At 46.4% G+C, this 19,077-nt stretch overlaps 1 protein-coding gene across 1 annotated transcript in view; it reads left to right on the plus strand.

Moving 5' to 3' along the window:
• Window positions 1-19,077, plus strand: part of ASPSCR1 (ASPSCR1 tether for SLC2A4, UBX domain containing) — an 837,953-nt gene that overhangs the window by 682,609 nt on the left and 136,267 nt on the right. Inside the window, exon 13 of the mRNA XM_085617557.1 lies at window positions 12,151-12,202. Within this exon, the coding sequence (XP_085473683.1) occupies window positions 12,151-12,202 (52 nt within the window). The remainder of the gene's footprint in view (window positions 1-12,150; window positions 12,203-19,077) is intronic.

The raw sequence follows: 19,077 nt of genomic DNA on the forward strand, positions 1-19,077 counted from the left end.
TTTTTGTTTGTTTATTTAACTTTTACAGGCTTCGCGCAATGTTAATTTTATTGTTTTGTTTTTGGTGGCGTTGTCACTCCCCACCACTCCCACTCTGTGATCATGGCTCCTCCTGGTCGTCCTGACGGCGCAGCCTCCAGCTGCTGCTGCTGGATTTTTTTATTTAGGTTATTGGCATTCCTGCAATTGTGATTGATAGTCAGGTATTTAATTTTTTTTTTTTTTTTTAAAGGCACTACATATGCCGAGAATCAAACTCGGTTCCATAAGTCTGCAGCTGGCAGCTGTGGAGGTTATACCACAGCCTCTCTCCTGTTTGTTTACTTTTGCTTGGTAAGCTGTCCATTTGTAATATCAGTTGTGTGCGCACATGCGCTTTCTGAGTCCCACTCACTTCTGCAGCTGTGTGCATCTAAAAACGAACAGACTCTCTTCGCATTCAACCCGACCACACATGATCGAAAACAAAAGAAAATGCGCAAATAACTATCTCCTGCAGCTATTACATAATGCATTTCAAAGAACCCCGGATATTCTCCATGTGCTACCCTGACAAAAGATAAATCTTTATTCTACCAACCTTAAAATCAAAAATTATATAGAGGAATACAAATGTAGAACGTTCCAGTCCCCTTCGTATATCTATGCTTTTCATGCCACTTATTTATTTATTTTACTCGGGCATCGCTTGCCTGATCGGTGTATTGTTGTATCCTAAGCCTGTGCTCGACAGAACCAACTGTGCACCACGCAATGCTTTGGAGCTATGTTGTGGCTCAAATGACACCAAACGAAGCAGGACATTCAGCATTAGCTGTCCTGGGTGGTGTGTATTTGCTATGAGGGGAAGGGAGCGGGGCAATACAAATGCTTTTCCATGGGTGTCCATGATTGTCTGCTGTCCCCCAGAACATCCTCATTTGCGGGAGAAGAGCGATAACTCACCGGCATAGGTCTGCTTTCTTTTAGCGCTGCCATCTTTAAGTGCTGTATTGAACTGTATCAGACCTGCCACCTCTTGTTATCTACTTGAAATGCAACTTGGATGCCCTAGCATGCAGCACATATGAAGAAAAAGCCACATGTGCCATCTTTATTCTCAAAATCCACCTACCACAAAACCAGCTTTCCAGCATGTTTCTGGTTATGAATGTACTTAAACATAACTCATATCACTGTTGTTTCCTGTGAAGGAGTGTCGAATTACCATTAGATTATAGTCTCGTTTAAAGCACACTGGCCTCACAGGATGGTCCCATTTACAAATGGCACTTGTGCTTAAGTGAAGCTCGCCTCCCACTATATATATTTTGCAACTTTCGATATAATAGCTGATGATTTAGTCGTACTTTACCCGTATTGAACAAGTGAAGCCAAATGTATTCACACTCTTTTATTTCCCTGGAATTTGCAATCGCTGTGCTTCATTACTATTTTTGATTTGATATTTGTTTGTGAAAAATATTAATCCCATTGAGTCGTAAAATACACGCAGTGCCTGTCAATGTTAACAAAACATGACGCTGATATAATGCTAATGAGATCAGAAAACTTTACTTGTTAAAGCTTTGCTTCCTATATGTTAGCCAACGTTGTGTGTGATTCCCAAGGCCACTGTAGTTGCTGCAATCCTGCTTTCAAGGAATGCAGACTTGTAGCACCACGTTGCACATATGCACAGCCTGGGTGCTAACATTTGGTTCACCTTTATTTATCTGTGCTTGCCTTGCTTCCTTATATGTGAAGCACTTCTCCAGCTTTGTCCAAGTGCTGGAACAAACTTGTTAAATGTTGTTCTTATTTGAGTATGTGCTCACTAGCAGATCAGAAGTGTTTTTTCTCGAGAAATGCCTGTCCGTTTCACAGTGTTTTTTTGTAGATGGAGGTTCTGTCTTATTTCAGCAGACTAACATTTTGAAGAGGCCTGTTTTCACGGATAGCCTGCATGGCTGCATGTAATGTGTTGTGAACAGTCAAGGTGCATGACTCGGCTTAGTTTCTGCAATGTAAATGAAACATTACTGAAAGTAGTTCTGTGGAATCTACTCTTCAGTGAAACAATTCAAACCTAGTGAACCATATCGGCATGGCACCAGTTGAAGAGGCGTGGCAGTTGGAAGGCAGTTTATTTTGGTCTTGCCTAGGCAGCGTGTGCGCTGTCTTTTTAAGACGTGCCGTGTTCAGGATATGGGCTTTAATCACTGCCCATTTCCCGCCCATGTTTTCAATTGGCTCTTGTGACTGACTTAAGTAATTGCTTTTCTTTCTTTTGTTCGTTTGCTTAGTCGTTCCTCCTTAGTCTCTCCTTTTCTACTCTTGTAACCTCACATAAGAACTGCCCCTCTTACATGTGCCCTTACTTTGTGTGTTACATTTAAAATGTCAGAGCACTTTTTTCTTAATAAGCTAGTGTTGCAGGCACGGAGCTAACACTTCCCGACCGCACTTCACCAACCCTAATGGTATTTAGAATATATTTTGTTTCCTTTGGTGCAGCATGGCATGCTGAGCTTTATCTTGAAGTATGGCGGCTGCGCCTTTCTTTTGTTCTGCATGGCGCAGCTTGCCCACCTCCATTTTTTAAATAAATAACTTAAAGCATAATTTAACTCTCAGCACGGCACCAGTTTCATGAGCATTGCGCTTTATCTTTCACTTGCAGCTTCGGCGCTGCATCTCACTTTGGGGTGTCCACCTTTCCTTCACAGAAAAAAACCCTGCCTATTCTACACTCCTCCCGTCTGCTGCCTTCTTATGGAGACCGGGCCTTTAACTTCAGTCGGCCGAACTGCTTGCAATAAATGCACCTCGGCCACCATTTCAGATTATTTATTTTGTTACTGCGTGGCATGTTTGCAGAAATGTATCTAATAGCATTTTTTATTTATTTACTGTCTTTTATTGCAGCGCGGCAATCTTCACTTTATCTTGAAATATGGTGGCCGCGCCTTTCTTTTCGAGAACGTGCCATTTACAACGTCGATAGCTCCATGGATCGGGTTTCCCCACTGCTAGTATTATTCTATAAATGGCCTTCGTATCTCTGAGCACGATCCCACACTGGGTATAGTACCCTATGTGGCCAAAAGAGGTCCCTAGTGGTATCCTGTGGTACTGCACCATTTCACTGCTTCGTGCATAGTATTAAAGTAAATACTTATAAGGTCCTAACGGCATGACCTGTTGCATTGCAAATGCTTGTTTGTTTTTCTAAGTGAGACACCTTAAATGCAGTTGTTGTACCCAGGCTTGGGCCTTGTGCTCACTGTGGAATAGAACTGAAACTGCCCCTCACTGATGAGGCCCAACTAATGCGTAGGGTGCTTGTATTCCCTTCTGGGGGACCAAGATGTGACAGTTGTTCTTGGGCTACCCCTAATGAAGGACTAAGACTGATTTGCTTATGGGTGGTCTTTGTATAGAGTGGCACAGTTGGAGAAAGCAATGGTGGGCTGGTTGTGGCCCTGAATTAGTACCAGTGGCTATGATTAATGCAGATATTCCACCCATCCTTTGTTTTCTCTGTGACACTAGTTCTTCACAGATGTCAGGTAGAACGCATCTATCCCCAGGAAGTCCTGCACCTGGTTCTTGGGCCAGTATGTAATTCACAAGACAGATTCAAAGCTGCTGCTTTTTCTTTTGTTTTTTTTTGTCTCTTTTGCATGTTTTCAGTAATGATCAACATAACAGTGCAATATTTTTCACAGTAGCATGTACAGGATTGGTAACATGGGCAACATTGAAACTCCATACAAACATGTACTGCTCCAAACCTACATTTATAGAAAAACATTAGGGTAAAAGCAGTTTAGGTTGCTGATAATCCTAAAAGATAGAAAGGATAATAGTAGTTGTTCAATTGGTAATGCCACAATGCATTAGGATCCATGGAGAATACCAGAATGTAGTCTGAGAGGAACCCACCTTATTTCAATTGCTCTTATGGTTTGTGTAGAAAATAGACAAACCAGGGAAGGCAAGTTTTCATCTCCAGATACGTAAGATGATTTGTGAAGCAGGATATTTTGGTGCAATGCATCAAAAATCCTTTAGACCATGCAAGAGCTACAAGACATGCATCCACAATCAGTCAAATTGCAGGTCTGGTTCCCAAATGTAGTGTTGCAATTTTCTTTCCATGGTGAGCACAGATAGTGAACATGTTGAGAAGATTGTGGGCACTGAGGAAAGCTTGTAATTGGGCTACCTTGGTATTGTTTAGGATCATAGATTCAATGGGCATATAAGCAATGAATCAACAGTTGAAGGCGATTTTTAGGCTGGAGAGTTTGTTTTGAGAATGGATCGTATGGTGGTTTATTTGAGGAAGGAGACTGTTCTCGACCTATTTACGAAGAGCATTACCAGTGTGGATTTAATGTCTGCAGACTAATTGTGTAATATGTGACTTGGATGTTGTTTGGCAAGATACATTCTGAATAAGTGTTGTGGCTGTAACAAAGACTAGTATGAATGCAGGTGAGGGTGGATCAACATTTGGAATGGCCGGTGTAACACTGCTTTGGAAGTAATGTAGTTGGGGCCATTCAGTTTTTGTTGATTAAGTCATAGCAAACCAGCTCTGATTCATTGAGCAATATAGTCAAGCTGTAGTCCTTGTCTGGCAGATTTTGAATAATCCACAGGAACACATTTCCTTTGCTTATTGTAGAGTGGAGCTAATCTTAGCTAATAATGGTAATTTGGATTAATGGTAAGTGCACTGAGGTTAAACCTGGATCTGCTTGCAGGCTGGTTCAAAGCCCTCACAACACTGAACAGCAGGCCCTGTAATAGGCTGGCTGAATAGAGTAAATATTTACATCTGGCCTAGAGACTGACAGCCTCATGTAATCAAAATAGTAATACATAAAAAAAGACATGCATATACACATACATAAATGGGCATTGGGTCAGCCCTCTTCATCCATTGGTCTGTTCATCTCTCACATTTTGCTTCCACCCACCATAACATGTAGTATGGGGCAGTGGGGCAGCCCACTTCAGCTACTGGCCCTGAATGATGGATTTTTGGCTGATCACATACACATCCCTCTAAAAAAGAAGTGAACTTCAGTGCTAGGCCTAATGGGTCAATGATTTACTTTGTCAATGATTTTATAGCTTTCCATTTGTATTTTATTTCCTGTTATCTTTGGTATTTTAACTATGTTTTAAGGTTAATGTAATTCAAATCCAGTAAAACATTTTCTTTCTTTCAGGAGGAATCATATTTTTCTGTGAAGTGCATTAAAACAAAAAAGGGTTTCTATATTTGTTTTAATAAAATCTGCCTGCCAAGAATCAAGCATTGTATTCTATTAAACCTGTATGCAATGGTTATTTTTTTGTTTTTTAAATGTAATTTTTTTATTGCAAGCATATGGTTGGCACGTTTAGATGACTGCATGTCTTTTTCTTTGAGGCATATGCTTACAAATTAAAAATAAACCATTGTACAATCTTTTCAACATCAAATATATTGGCTTTGCCAATGTTTGCTATTGCCTGGGTCTGTGAAATTATGACCTTCCTTCTACTCTGGTCTAAAGAGAAGAGCTTTGAGTCAAATGGGGTAAATTAGATGTTTGCAAGATCATAGAGTACAACAAAACAGAGTGCCATGGCAAATTATTTGCATGCATTGTGATGGTGTCTGGCTTGTTGGAGTTCTCTAAGGGCTGGGAAATTTATAAGGGCGTTTTGAAGCTCTGTTTTGTGGGTACAGGTTCTGGGGTATAAAGAGAATTATACATTGAGTCAGATTTGTGGGTTCAGCCTCTGGCAGTTTTATGGATGAAATTTGAGGGTTTATCAAAGCCCTGATACAACTATGGAAGCTACTTCTAGCACACATTGGCAGGTTTGTGTTTTCCGTCTTAACATATGTGTATATTTACTCACTACATTGATTGTTTTAAATGGGGTCTTAATCTTGGTGTAAAATATTATATGATCAAGACTTCTAGCTGCAGATTCCTTACCTTTGAACTTACCAGGCATCAGGCTGAATCCGAAAACCTTTGCTGAGCAATACCCCTTCCGCGTGCCATTAGGCGGCTCCATTTGGCTACACATGACGTTGTTAGCATCAGATATGACATCTAAATAGGCACCAACCAGGCACACAACGTCCGTTATTTTCTTTCTACTTCACTTAAGCACCAATTTGGGAAGAGCTACCCCTCTGTTGCTATTTGACAGGCTTTTCTCGACTTCCTAGACTTTTTCCATCGATTGCGAAGAATTTTATCGAGGAAGACCGGATTTAAACCATGCGGGGCCTGTCCCCACACGATGTTGGTCACCGATCCTCACCTTGTCTGTCTCTAGTGTCTCGAGCACGATCACACTCCAAAGTCATGCTCGGACTGTCGGGCCATGGCTCCTAAGAATTTACAGGAGCGAGCTTTGAAGCTCCTTTGCGGCCCGACAGCTGACACCGTCAAGCAAGACTCCGTGGAGATCCTGATCGAGGAAGAGGAGGATGTGGGACTATTTTCGGAGCCCAAAGTCCTCTTCGTCCCATTCAAGGTTGTCGGGGCACTCAGGGAAGAGGCACAAGAAGAAGAAAAAGAAGTCCAAGCGGATTTATTCTTCACCTCGACTGTTGTCCCTCGAAGCAGTTAAGGAGCACTGACGCTCTAGGCACAGTTCCACAGAGCCAGAGCCAGGGTCGACTTCGCACCTCCCTCCTTTTCCAAGAGCCAGAGTGACCCGCGCTCAGATCAAGGAGTTCTACGAGGCCATGCACTGGGTATTTGAGTGAGCTGACCCCTCTGGTGAGCCTTCAGTTTCCACGTGGTCAGAAGGGTACCCTTCTAAGTCAATGCCATCGGCTCCAGACACGGCGCCGGTGGGGCCTCAGATCTGATAACTGATCTGGGTCGACGCTGGTTGTACCACCATGACCTCCCCTGGCGTCAGTTCAGAAGTCAGTACCCATCGGCGGTGCCAGCCCCATCCTTATCCCCTATGACGCGGAGTCGGAAAAACGTTGCTCTACGCCGATTCCGACGTAGATTGAACCAAGGGAGTTCTATGTTGTCACCTGAACACTTTCTGGATGTGTTAGGCGCAGAAGAGGAATAGAAAGGGTCTTTGGACTCTCTGCAGAGGTGGCTCCTCCATGTGGGCGGAGGAGTGTCACCCCACTGCTTTCGTGCAGTGCGAGAAGCAGAAACATAAAATGGTATCATAAATACCATTTTATGTTTCTGCTAAAGGCCTTGACTGTTTGGTCGGCCCATTAGGGCCGACCAAGCCAGTCATGCGCACTCTCCCTTTTCTCCATGTAGGCTCCATGCAGCCTACATGGAGAAAATGGTCTTGCCATAGACGCCTGTGTGGTTGGCGTCCCAACCAATCACAGTGCTGCCATTGCAGCGTTTTGATTGGTTTAAGGGAGGGGAGGAAGGCTGGCTGTTTCCTGTTCCTGCGGAGGCAGTAAAGCAGAAACAAACGCAGCAGTGAAGACGGGGGACCCAGAGAAGGTAAGTTTTTGTATTTCTATTATTATTATTTAAACCTCCCTCTCTTCCCTCGCGACCACTCGCCCGTCCCCCACCCCGCGCGACCCCTCCCGCCCCCATGTGAGGCATGCCGGCCTCAACTGACCCTCTGGAACATCAGGATGACTCTGCAGAACAGTTGGACTGTTATGGAGAACTTAGGGAAACCAGTGTACTGGACACGTCTCCAGATACTGGCATGCTCTCTCTGTCAACTGCTGCTACTGAGGAGGGGCATCTTATGCCATGGTGGTTAAGAGGGCAGCTGAGGTCCTCGGATGGAGCTGCCCTCAGTGGAGGTCAGGACTAATCTCCTGACTGAAGTGCTTCAGCCTGGGCCATCCACCTCAAAAAATCCCTTTTGCCCTTAATGAAGTGCTTATTGGTGTCCTTCTAGGCACGTGGTCCAAGCCTAGCACAGGGACTCCTGTGAATAGGACAATCGCCCGCTGCCATTGCCCAGCGACACAAAGTTCCTCAGCCGAAACCCCACTTCAGAAAGCTTGGTTGTGCAGCCCTCCGCTTTACAGGGCGCATTCCATTGCGCTCCTCTGGATAGGGAATCCAAGATGCTGGATTCATTTGGAAAGAAATTGTTTTCTTCCTCCCGCCTGGCATTGCGGTTGGTGAATACTACATGCTTATTGGGATGTTTCTCCCACTTCCTTTGGGAGACGGTTGCGCAAGTGCTGCCACAAGTCCCGGAGGAGGCCTGGGCTTTCTCAGACAGTTAAGGGTGGAAGAGATGCAGAAAAATTCACCATAAGGTGTGGCCTTGATACGACGGATTCACTGGGTAGATCGATTTCCATGACAATGGCCTTGAGACGCGACGCCTGGCTTAGGACAACTGGCTTCTCAAGTAATGCCCAGGCAAATCTGATGGACATGCCCTTTAAATGAACCTGCCTTTTTGGAGAAAATGCAGATTCGTCCCTATTGAGGTTCAAGGACTCTCGAGCTGCCGCCAGATCCTTGGGCCTCTCTTCAACTCCTTGTGGCCAATCTACCTTACACCCATTTGATGGCAATGGAAGGGGTTTCAAGCTGTGTCAGCCCTATCCTAGCCACCGTCCTGCACAGGCTTCTCAAGCCGGGCCGGGATGTGGATGCGGTTCATTCCGGCCTAGGAATGGAAGCCAGAAGTCGTCAGCCACCCTGCCCTCGGCAGCCACAGACTCCAAGTACTCCTAGTCTGACTCTGCAAGACCACACCACTCCAGTTGGTGGGAGAATCCATCATCATCTCCACCACTGTAGGCCAATAACATTGGACAAATGGATCTTGCAGATCATTCAGGAGGGCTATTCTCTGGTTTTCTTTTCGTTTCCTCTTCCCATTCTTCCAAATCAGGAACGGCTGATGGAGGATAATTTAAAATTGCTCCAGTAGGAAGTTACAGCTCTCTTGGCCAAGGGAGCTATAGAAGGGGGCCTGGTTTCAGAAGTAGGCAGTGTCTGTTGTTCCCACCACTTTCTGATTCTAAAGAAGAACAAAGGGCTGCGGCCCACTTTAGATCTTCGGACTGTCAATCTCTTCTCAAGAAGTAGAAATTCAAGATGCTCAATCTAGCTCAGGTCTTGTTTGCCCTAGACCTAGAAGACCTAATGGTAGCATTGGACCTGCAGGATGCGTATTTTCACATCGCCATCCTACCGGGCCACAGGCGTTACCTGCGGTTCAAGGTAGGCCGCAAGCACCTTCAGTTTACCATGCTCCCTTTCGGCCTGACCAGTGCCCCTCAGGTGTTCACCAAGGTGATGGCAGTGCTCGCAGCTCATCCGCGTAGGTTAGGGGTGTCAGTCTTCCCCTACTTCGACGACTGGCTGTTGAAGGCGTCCTCGCCCCAGGTTGTCGTCTCCCACCTTCAGACTACGGCGAACCTGCTTCATTCACTGGTGTTGTCTATAAAACGTGCTGAAGTCACACCTGACACTTTTTCAGACGCTCCCATTCATCGGAGCTGTTCTGGACACAGTGCAGTTTAGGGTCTATCCTCCCGAGCAGCGAGTCCAGGATATTCAGGTTATGATTCCGATGTTTTGGCCTCTATCCTGTATTTCGGGGAGACTGACTCTGAGGCTGTTGTGCCTCATGGCCTCTGCATCCTGTTGGTAAAGCATGCCAGGTGGCATACGCGGGCTTCAGTGGGACTCAAAGTTCTAGTTAGCACAGCATCAGGTAAATCTCACCGATTTGGTTCAGATGTCAGAAGGAACTGCGCAAGATCTGCAGTGGTGGTTGACAAACCGCGATTGGGTCAATGACAGATCCCTCTCTCTTCCCCAACTAGATCTCACAGTCGTGACAGATGCATCACTTCTGGGATGGGGTGGCAATCTGGGAGAGGTGGAGATCAGGGGACACTGCTCTCCGGTGGAGTCGGGACTCCACATAAATTTGTGGAACTCCGAGCGATTCGGTTGGCATTGAAAGCATTTCTTCCCTCTGTCAAGGGGAAGTTTGTGCAGGTGTTCACGGATATCACCACCACTATGTAGTAGTGCAACAAGCAGGGCGGGGTGGGTTTGTGGACCCTTTGTTGGGAGGCCCTGCGTCTCTGGGCATGGCTGGAACAACAGGGCATAACCCTGGTGGTTCAACACCTGGCAGGTTCTCTGAATGCCAGGGCAGACGAACTCCGCCATCGATGCCTAGCGAATCACAAATGGCGTCCAGTTAGAGGTGGCACAAGATCTCTTTCACCAGTTGGGAGAACCTTGATTAGATTTGTTCACCTCCAAAGAGAAAGCGCAGTGTGAGCAGTGCTGCGTGCTGGAGTTTCCAAGGTGGCTATCCAAGGTGGCTATTCGTTGCGAGTGGAGCTCAGGCCTGCTGTATGCCTTTCCGCTCATACCACTCCTGCCCAGGGTTCTGAAGAAGATCAGGAGCGTACGGGCCCATGTCATTCTTGTGGCTCCGGACTGGGCAAGGAGAGTGTGGTATCCAGAGCTTCTGAAAATGAGCATGAGCTACTGCTTGAACAGCCAGGTCTTGAGTAGCCTCCTGAAGGTTAGTCGGTCTTGGGTCTGCCGTGGGAGGATGGGGAGGGTGTTCTAGGTCTTGGCGACGAGGTAGGAGAACGATCTGCAGCCGGAGGTCGCTCTTCGGATGCGGGGGATGGTGGCGAGGGCGCGGTCGGCGGAGCGGTGCTGACGGTTCGGGTGTAGAAGGTGAGTCGTCTGTTGAGGTATGCTGGTCCGGTATTGTGGAGTGCCTTGTGTGTGTGGGTGAGGAGCTTGAAGGTGATCCTCTGGACGGGCAGCCAGTGCAGGTCTCTCAGGTGGGGTGTGATGTGGCTGTGTCGAGGGATGTCGAGGATCAGGCGGGCTGAGGCGTTCTGTATGCGTTGCAGTCGTTTCAGCAGTTTGGCCGGGGCTCCCGCATAGAGGGTATTTCTGGAGTCCAGCCTGCTGCTGACGAGGGCCTGGGTGATCGTTTTTCTTGTGTCGGTGGGGATCCACCTGTAGATCTTGCGGAGCATGCAGAGGGTGTTGAAGCAGGAGGATGAGATGGCGTTGACTTGTTTGGTCATGGAGAGTGTTGAGTCGAGGATGAACCCCAGGTTCCGTGCGTTGTCGGTGGGCGTAGGTGCTGCTCCCAAGGCGGTCGGCCACCAGGAGTCGTCCCAGGCTGAGGGGGTGGAGCCGGGATGAGGACCTCCGTCTTGTCCAAGTTCAGCTTCAGACGGCTGTTCTTCATCAATTCGGCGACGGCTTTCATTCCTTCGTGGAGGTTTGTCTTGGCGGTGATGAGGTCCTTTGTGAGGGAGAGGATCAGCTGTGTGTCGTCGGCGTAGGAGATGATGTTGAGGTCGTGCAGTCTGGCGACGTGGGTGAGCGGGGCCTTGTAGATGATGAACAATGTCAGGCTGAGGGATGATCTTTGGAGTACGCCGCAGATGATCTTGGAGGCTTCGGAACTGAAAGGGGGAGGCGGACGCTCTGGGTTCTGCCTAGTTACTTACCTTTGGTAGCACATTATCTGGTAGAGACTCTAGCTGCAGATTCCTTACAGACCCACCCATGCCTCCTCGCCTTGCAGACTTATGTTGTAGGGCTAGGGTCACTCCCCCTTTCAGGGCCCTAGTTTTGCACACAACTACGCCAGTTACTTCGCAGCTCTGCGCTTCCGGCATGTACTGAGATCCGCCCGCCTGGGTGGTGCCTATATAGGTAAAGCGATGTCTTAGCCGACTCTAACGTCGCTGACATCATCACGCCGAGTCAAATGGAGCCACCCAACGGCGCGCGCAACGGATATTGTTCAGCAAATGTTTCCGGATCCAGCCTGACGTCTGGGAAATTCTAAGGTAAGGAATCTGCAGCTAGATAGAGTCTTTACCAGATAATGCGTTACCGAAGGTAAATAACTTGTTCATCACTGCTGTATCTAAGCTTTGTAGGTACTATTTTGTAGTTCTATACAAGTTTCATTCTTGTCATTTTGGTATAATTCTTTGAGGGCGTAGAGCAGTCCCTGTTTTGTAGATCTGTTTGGCCTCCAGTTTGTGGGTGCAATCTGTCTCTGATTTGTGGATGATGTGTGTGGAATGGGGAGATGGTGTTCTAGCTCTTGCAAGAAGGTCTGGTAGAACAATGCTTGATCAAGTCTTTTGCATTTCTTTTTTTTTAGGCAAATCTCTTCCCAGCAGCAGTCGTACACTTTGGATCTGAGGTTGTAAGAGGTGAGTGGCTGCAAATGCGGTGTGATGCGCTGCAGAATGTGTTCTTGAGAAATGGTCCTCTGTAGTTGTGCTGATCAATGCGCCTAGGCGTGATGCTTGGTTAGCCCCCTTCTGGCCCACCCAGGTCTCCTGGAGGGTAAGCTCCTTCTAAGTGTGCTGCTACGTGTGCTCTCTCTAGGCATGCTATAAAGCGAACCTTTGTAGGCGTGCTGAAGTCGGAGCTTCACACAGGGCTTAAAACTGAGTCCCAGTCTGCTCTAAGTGTAATTAAGCCCCACTAAGCGCGCAGCAGAGCTAGCCTGCTCAATTCATCCTACTAAATAAGCTCTTCTAAACATGCTGCCGAATGAGCCACAGCCCCTTTTACAATTGCTGGTGGGTCAGCCCCTCTCTAGGGTCGTTATGCAGAGAGGCTTCTTGAAGTCATACTTTGAAGTAGTCCCCATTGAATAAGTGTGCAGTTAAGGCCTACCCTGGTGCACAGCAAGAATGCATCACATTAAAGGGCCTCATGTACTAATTACCGGTCGCTATCTAATTAATGATTTTATCACACTGGCTTTTTTGCGACATTACTCTGCGACTGATGTAATAATCAGTCACAGTCCAGAAAATCCAGTCGCAGGTCACAAAAACACCTGCCTCATTAATATGTATGAGACAGGAAACCTTTTGTGACCTACCCCCCTCTTAAAATGGAATGCATGGATGGAGACCTGCAATGGACTGTAGACCTCTCTCCCTGCATTTGCACCGAATGCCAACAATTGGTTTTAAAAGCAATCTCTGGGTGATCACGCAGTGGCCCATAGCACCGCTGTCTCCCTCCCTCCCGAAGACGAAAGCCCTCACTCACAAAGTAGAAGCTCTCCCTTAGTAACAGCTTCCACTTTGCAGATTTATTACCACCTTTTATCGGATCTCTGTAACTGAGCTGTGGATTGTGACTCCAATTGCGGTTGGCAAACTTTAGTATATTGCACACCGACTCGCACAGGCGAGTGTGAAGCCCTGCATGCCTCCTTTCTTTGTGAGTTGGTATGAGTCACAAAACATATTTTGTAAGTTGGAAAGACATCTTCACATTGCGATTAACGTGTTTGCAGTTGCAAAGCCAGTGCGTTTTTTTTCTCCGAATTGCTTGCTTTGCACCAGTAAAAATGCTTAATAGTTCATGCCTCCAACGAGTAGCTTGTGAGCTGTTAGTAGCTCTCCAGCTACCTCTGAGTAGCTCTCCTGTATGCAGTCCAGCCTGCAATTATATAAGGTAAACCTTTATTGGATTATTGTATACATACCAAACTAAAAACCTTTTAGTAAACTTAGAAGCGTGGCTAGGTTACACCTTGCGCAAAACCAATATTTGAGTAACAGTATGGTCAAGATTCTCTCAAGGTTGCTTTAGGGAACAAAATGGAAACGGCCACCGGTGTCCCAAAATTCCTCTGTGACCAAAAGAACACAGCGGATATACAGAAAACAGATTATCGTTCCCGAGCAAAAAACAAATAAGCATTCGAAATTGAACTATATCAAATCGTCAGTCCAATAAGATATCCAGATTCAGTATGTTCTCAAATAGATTTATTCTCTTTATTTTCTTGTTTTCCTTTTTCCTTTGTCAGACGCGTAGTTATATTATACAAAAATTCACAGTGGATAAATTGGTATAGATGACATTACCAAAAGTGGAGCAAAATCAACATATTCCAGGTAAGACCTGTGTGTGTCACTGACTCTTGAACCCATGATGATGACGGGAGTACTCTCCTTTTTCTGAATTTGTTTAATACATATTTATCCGGACCAGATTATAAGTCCGATCGAGACCTATATTATATGGGATCACGGACAGGTCTTACCTGGAATGTGTTGATTTTGCTCCCAGAGACTTGCGTTTGCCCTGAGGAAGTCGTCGGGTGAATTTCCCCGTGACGAAACACGTGTTGGCTACCGGCTACTTTTGGTGATGTCATCTATACCAACGTATCCACTGTGAATTTTTGTATAATATAAATACAATCAACTTTTGCGGTAGATCAAGGATTAGTGACAATATAGTACAGCAGTACATTTTAGCAATAAGTTCCAATCATACAATGTAGTTCGGCTCTGGGAGTTGTCTCTGTGTTGCCAGACAGGTGCTTTGTACCACTGTATGGCTCGACTGTATGTCTTGCGACAAGTCCCTTTCAGCTCTGCACCCTCCTATCAGTTCTTGATGCTCTCTCTGGATGGGGTTCTGGGGGGTGTACACCACCCACCCGCGTCTCATTCCACCTGCTCCAGACCTTGACCCACTTCCCGGGCCAGCCTCTATTAGAGTAGACCCTTTTTTCTGCCACCATACACATATCCATGTCCGCTTCCCAGTGCCTGAGGCATGGTGACAGTGTCGCCCCCCCCAATTACGAGCTATATTTCTCTTGGCAACAATAAGTCCCAATGTCATCCAGATTTTCCCCATCGTTGTGAGTGTCACCTCTTTCCAAATGTTTAAGAGGCACCATTTTGGCATTGGTGTTATCGTCACCTCCCATACCTCGTTCATTTTGGCTACTACCGCATTCCAATACGGATGTATATATGGGCACTCCCACAAAATATGAAAGAAGGTCCCTCTTTGATTACACACTCGGCGACAATTGTCAGTGCCCAGCTGCCCATTTATTGGAGGGTGGTGCAGGGGTACTAAACCCTGTGAAGTATCTTAAGTTGGATTAACCTGAACCCCGTCCTGTCGGCTACCTCCCTATGTGAGGCCAACGGTTCTGACCATTCATCTTGGTCAAGTCCTCCCACATCTATTGTCCACTTTTCCCATAGTTGTAGGAGCGTATCAGGTATATTATTTGTTAGTTTTTTTATATGTGAGGGAAGTTGCTTTGCGTGTAATGTGACCGTCGAGTGGAAGGTCCTCGAGTGGTGAGTATTCTGGGAGCTCATCCCCTACAGGAATTGCAGTTTGTAGTGCATGCCTGATTTGCAGGTACCGGAAGAGTTCTGAGTCTGCGAAATTGTATTCTCTCTGAAGGTCTGCAAAGGTGAGTAATGCGCCCTTGACCCACTGGTCACCAATTTTTGAGAGGCCTATTAGGTCCCATTTGTCAAATCCCAAGTATCTTCCCAGCTTCCTATGATATTCTTGATATGCGGGGTTGTTTCTGATCAGCATTACCCGTCTTTTAGAGAGGGTGTACTTATTGTTTTCTGCATTTCTTAATTCATGATTCTTGTGATATCAGGTCTTTATAACAGACAGCCTTTCCTTACGGCAAGTCACCAGCAGTGTTGTATTGGTGGCGTACTACCCTTTCTTCACTGGGTTGTGTATTTTTTGCTGAACCTCTCATTTAAGAGCGGGGTATACATGATTTAATGTGCTGCTGTGTTTCACTTAATTGTTGGACTTATGATCATATTTGTCCTGTATGACAGGTGTGGTAGTGTGTGCTTGTTGTTGACAAGTGCGCTAATGGGTACGTTACCATTTTCAAATTTATTGTAAAGCGCTTTATGAAACTGGTTCTCAGTTCCAGTTAGTTATTAGGTATACAGAGTATGCATGACTGTATCATATGTGTTATACATATTGTTTTTCAAAAAAATAAAAAAAAGGGAAAAGAAAGAATTTTTAATCAAAGATGCAGTTGATTCTCTTTTTCTCGCTTGCCTTGGTATTTCGAGCTTACCTAGTTCAAGGTTGTGTTCAGTCTTTCAGACTATGGCACTGAAGGCCGTACAGGAGCAAGCTTTATACGTTCTTGCTGTCTGGCAGTAGTTATTGGCCAGTGAAATTCGGTGAATTGCCGGGCCAGTCGGAGTATCTGGTGGCACATATATGTTTTTATAAATCTGTTCGAGGCATATGAGCTGCAGATTCTATACTTTTGTGTAGATCGCCATCTGTTGTTGGGCTCGGATGTTTGCACTTTGTTTTTGTCTTGGAAGAAGTCTTTGTAGAGGTAGGTGACTCCTCCCCAGGACGATAGTGCGCATGGGCCTCGATTCCATCCTTAGATTGTTTTCTTCCGCCATCGGGTTCGGATGTGAATTGCTGCGCTCCGGGTCAATATCAGTTTCGAATCCCCCTTCAACACGCAATCCCTCACCACTGGACGGTATTGTCTGGATTGCGTTTCCCTTTTCGTGGCGCATCTTAAAACAACTCCTCGAACTCGATCGAACACGCGGGCCGTTGAGCCTCTCCGCGCCGACCACGCCTGCAGTCAATAGTAAGGTCTCCTTTCAAAAAATGCCCCAGGTGTGGTGCTAAGTTCCCATACGCAGATTTGCACAAGGTGTGCAATCTCTGCCTCTCCCTGCAGCACAAAGATAAAAATCTGCAAGGCCTGTGTATCGTTCAGGTCGTAGAAAATCCATCCGTGATCATCAGGCTCGACGCCACGAAATGTCTCGCAAAAGCAGTTTGATTCCAGACATCTTCGAAGCAGACCCCGATATACAGCCGGAACAATCAGATGATGAAGAACACGGCTCCATGGCGGACGACTCCGACGCCGAACAAAAGACCGTCACCGTGGCTCAACGGTCCGTGAGTGCCAAAATCCCCCTCCTGAAAAATAAACCGAAGGCTCCGGTAACACCCTCGCCCTCTGGCTCGGGTTGACACCGGCAACATGTTTCAGATGCCCTCGCCCTCGGGCCCGGCTACAAAACTTAAACATAAGCCTTTGGGTTCGAGCCAACCCCATTCCGATGCCGGAAAGTCCTCCTCGGCACCGAAGCAACAAGTCAAACACTTGTCCACGCCGAAGACAGCCTCGAAGCCAGAGCCCTCGGTATCGAAGCATGCAAAGACAAGCACACTGAACCAAATAAATCTTCAGAGCCGAAAAAGGCTTCTGCCTCCCAAAAATCGTCGGAGCTGAAAAAAGTTTCGGAGCCGCAAAAACCTAAAGAGTCAAAGACCCCACGGAAAGCCTCACAAACTCCCTCCAAAGAAGGTTCGGACCCAAAATCTTCGACACCGAACAAAGACATTTTGCCCACATAGCCTGCACCTGATTTGGCAGATCCAAAGCAGAAAGCTCTGTTTATTGATCCAAACACAGGCAAACTAGTCACCAAGCCTCAGAAGAACCTGCGATACCTCTCAAACTACAGGACATGGGCACTAACACGTTCCCACCTCCTTCTCCCCCTCCAGTTAATCCACATCTATTGATTTCTCCACCACACTCCCCACAACCTATATTTTCACCTCAACTATCAGCTAGTGAGGATGACCCAGGTAGAGATATAGACCCACATGGGAATGATCATTCACATCACATCCCACATGACGTAGACACTTGGGGTGACTACAATATAGATCCCGACCCACATAATGATCCGGATCTCTATCCATCTAAGCCGTCACCACCAGATGACAACACTGGGTTTGCCCAATTAATCAACAGGGCTGCCCAATACCACAGGGTCTCCTTACATTCCGAACCCTTAGATGAAGATTTTTTGCAGGAAACCTTCGCACCCTTGCAAAAATCAACAAGCACTCTGCCAATGTTAAAAGGCTTGTTAAAACATGCCCCAGAAGTTTTTAAGGACCCAGTCAGAACCAGGGTTCTCAATCCCAGGGTGGATAAAAAATACAAAGCTGCCCCCAATGACCCAATTTACATTAAAGGTCAGATTCTCTTGGATTCCCTTGTGGTAACTAACGCACGCAAGCGTGCAAAGTCACATAGAGTGCAGGCTTCACCCCCCCCCATCCCCCTTTCTGATATTCTGATAAGGAATCCAAATTAATTGACGCATCCGGGAGACTTATTGCGTCGCAGGCTGCAAACCATTGGCGGATCGCCAATGCCCAAGCTTTATTGGCCAGGTACGACGGGGCTCACTCCAAGCTTGAAAAGCTCATGGAACACCTTCCTGACCAGTAGAAACAAATAGCCAATGACCTTATCCAGAAGGGCAAACTGATTACCAACACCTCAATAAAATGTGCGCTCGATGCGGCCGATACCGCATCTCGCTCAATTAACACTAGCATCTTGTTGTGTAGACACGCTTGGCTCCGGGTTTCCGGATTCAAGCAGGAGATTCAAACTGCTATTTTAAATCAACCGTTTGATCAGGAACATCTTTTCGGCCCCGCAGTTGACACATCCCTAGAAAAATGAAGGATACTAAAACTGCTAAGTCTATGAGGTCCTTACAGTTTCCTTCCCCTAGAGGCTCTTTTCGCCGCTCCTGCTACAGAGCTGGCTCCAAAACCATGGGTTCAGAATATCACTCCTCCTACAAGCACCCCACTCAAACATCCCCAAAAGCATACTTTCATGGAGGCTACAGAGGCAACAATAATAAAGGGAGAGGTTGTGGCAACAATAGCCGGGCCCCCCTACCACTATACAGTGACTTTCCTGCACTTACCCCCGACCAACCCACTCCTGTCAGGGGACGTCTCTCACAGTTCCTACCTGTCTGGAATTCCATCACAACAGACAAGTGGGTAAGACAAATTATCCAGTATGGTTATTGCCTGGAACTCACCCCAAACATTCCTCCCAGACAGCGTCCCATGTCCCCGGAACATCTGACACTTCTCAGACAAGAGGTTCTCTCTCTATTACAAAAACATGCTATAGAACCAGTCCCCTTGCCTCATCAAGGCCAAAGGGTTTACTCCCTGTATTTCCTTATCCCAAAAAAGGATTTATTTATTTATTTATTTGAGCGATTTATAGAGCGCGCAAATACTCGAGGGTGTCTCGGCGCTACGGACTGCAGACAGTAGAGGTTTAGTGTGGAGCTCATTGGTTAAAAAGCCAGGTTTTTATCAGTTTCCTGAAGGCAGGTAGCGTTGGACAAGTTTTAATGCAAAGGGGAAGGGAATTCCACAGTTT

This window comes from Triturus cristatus, chromosome 7 (assembly GCF_964204655.1).
Source record: "Triturus cristatus chromosome 7, aTriCri1.1, whole genome shotgun sequence".
Lineage (NCBI taxonomy): Eukaryota > Metazoa > Chordata > Amphibia > Caudata > Salamandridae > Triturus > Triturus cristatus.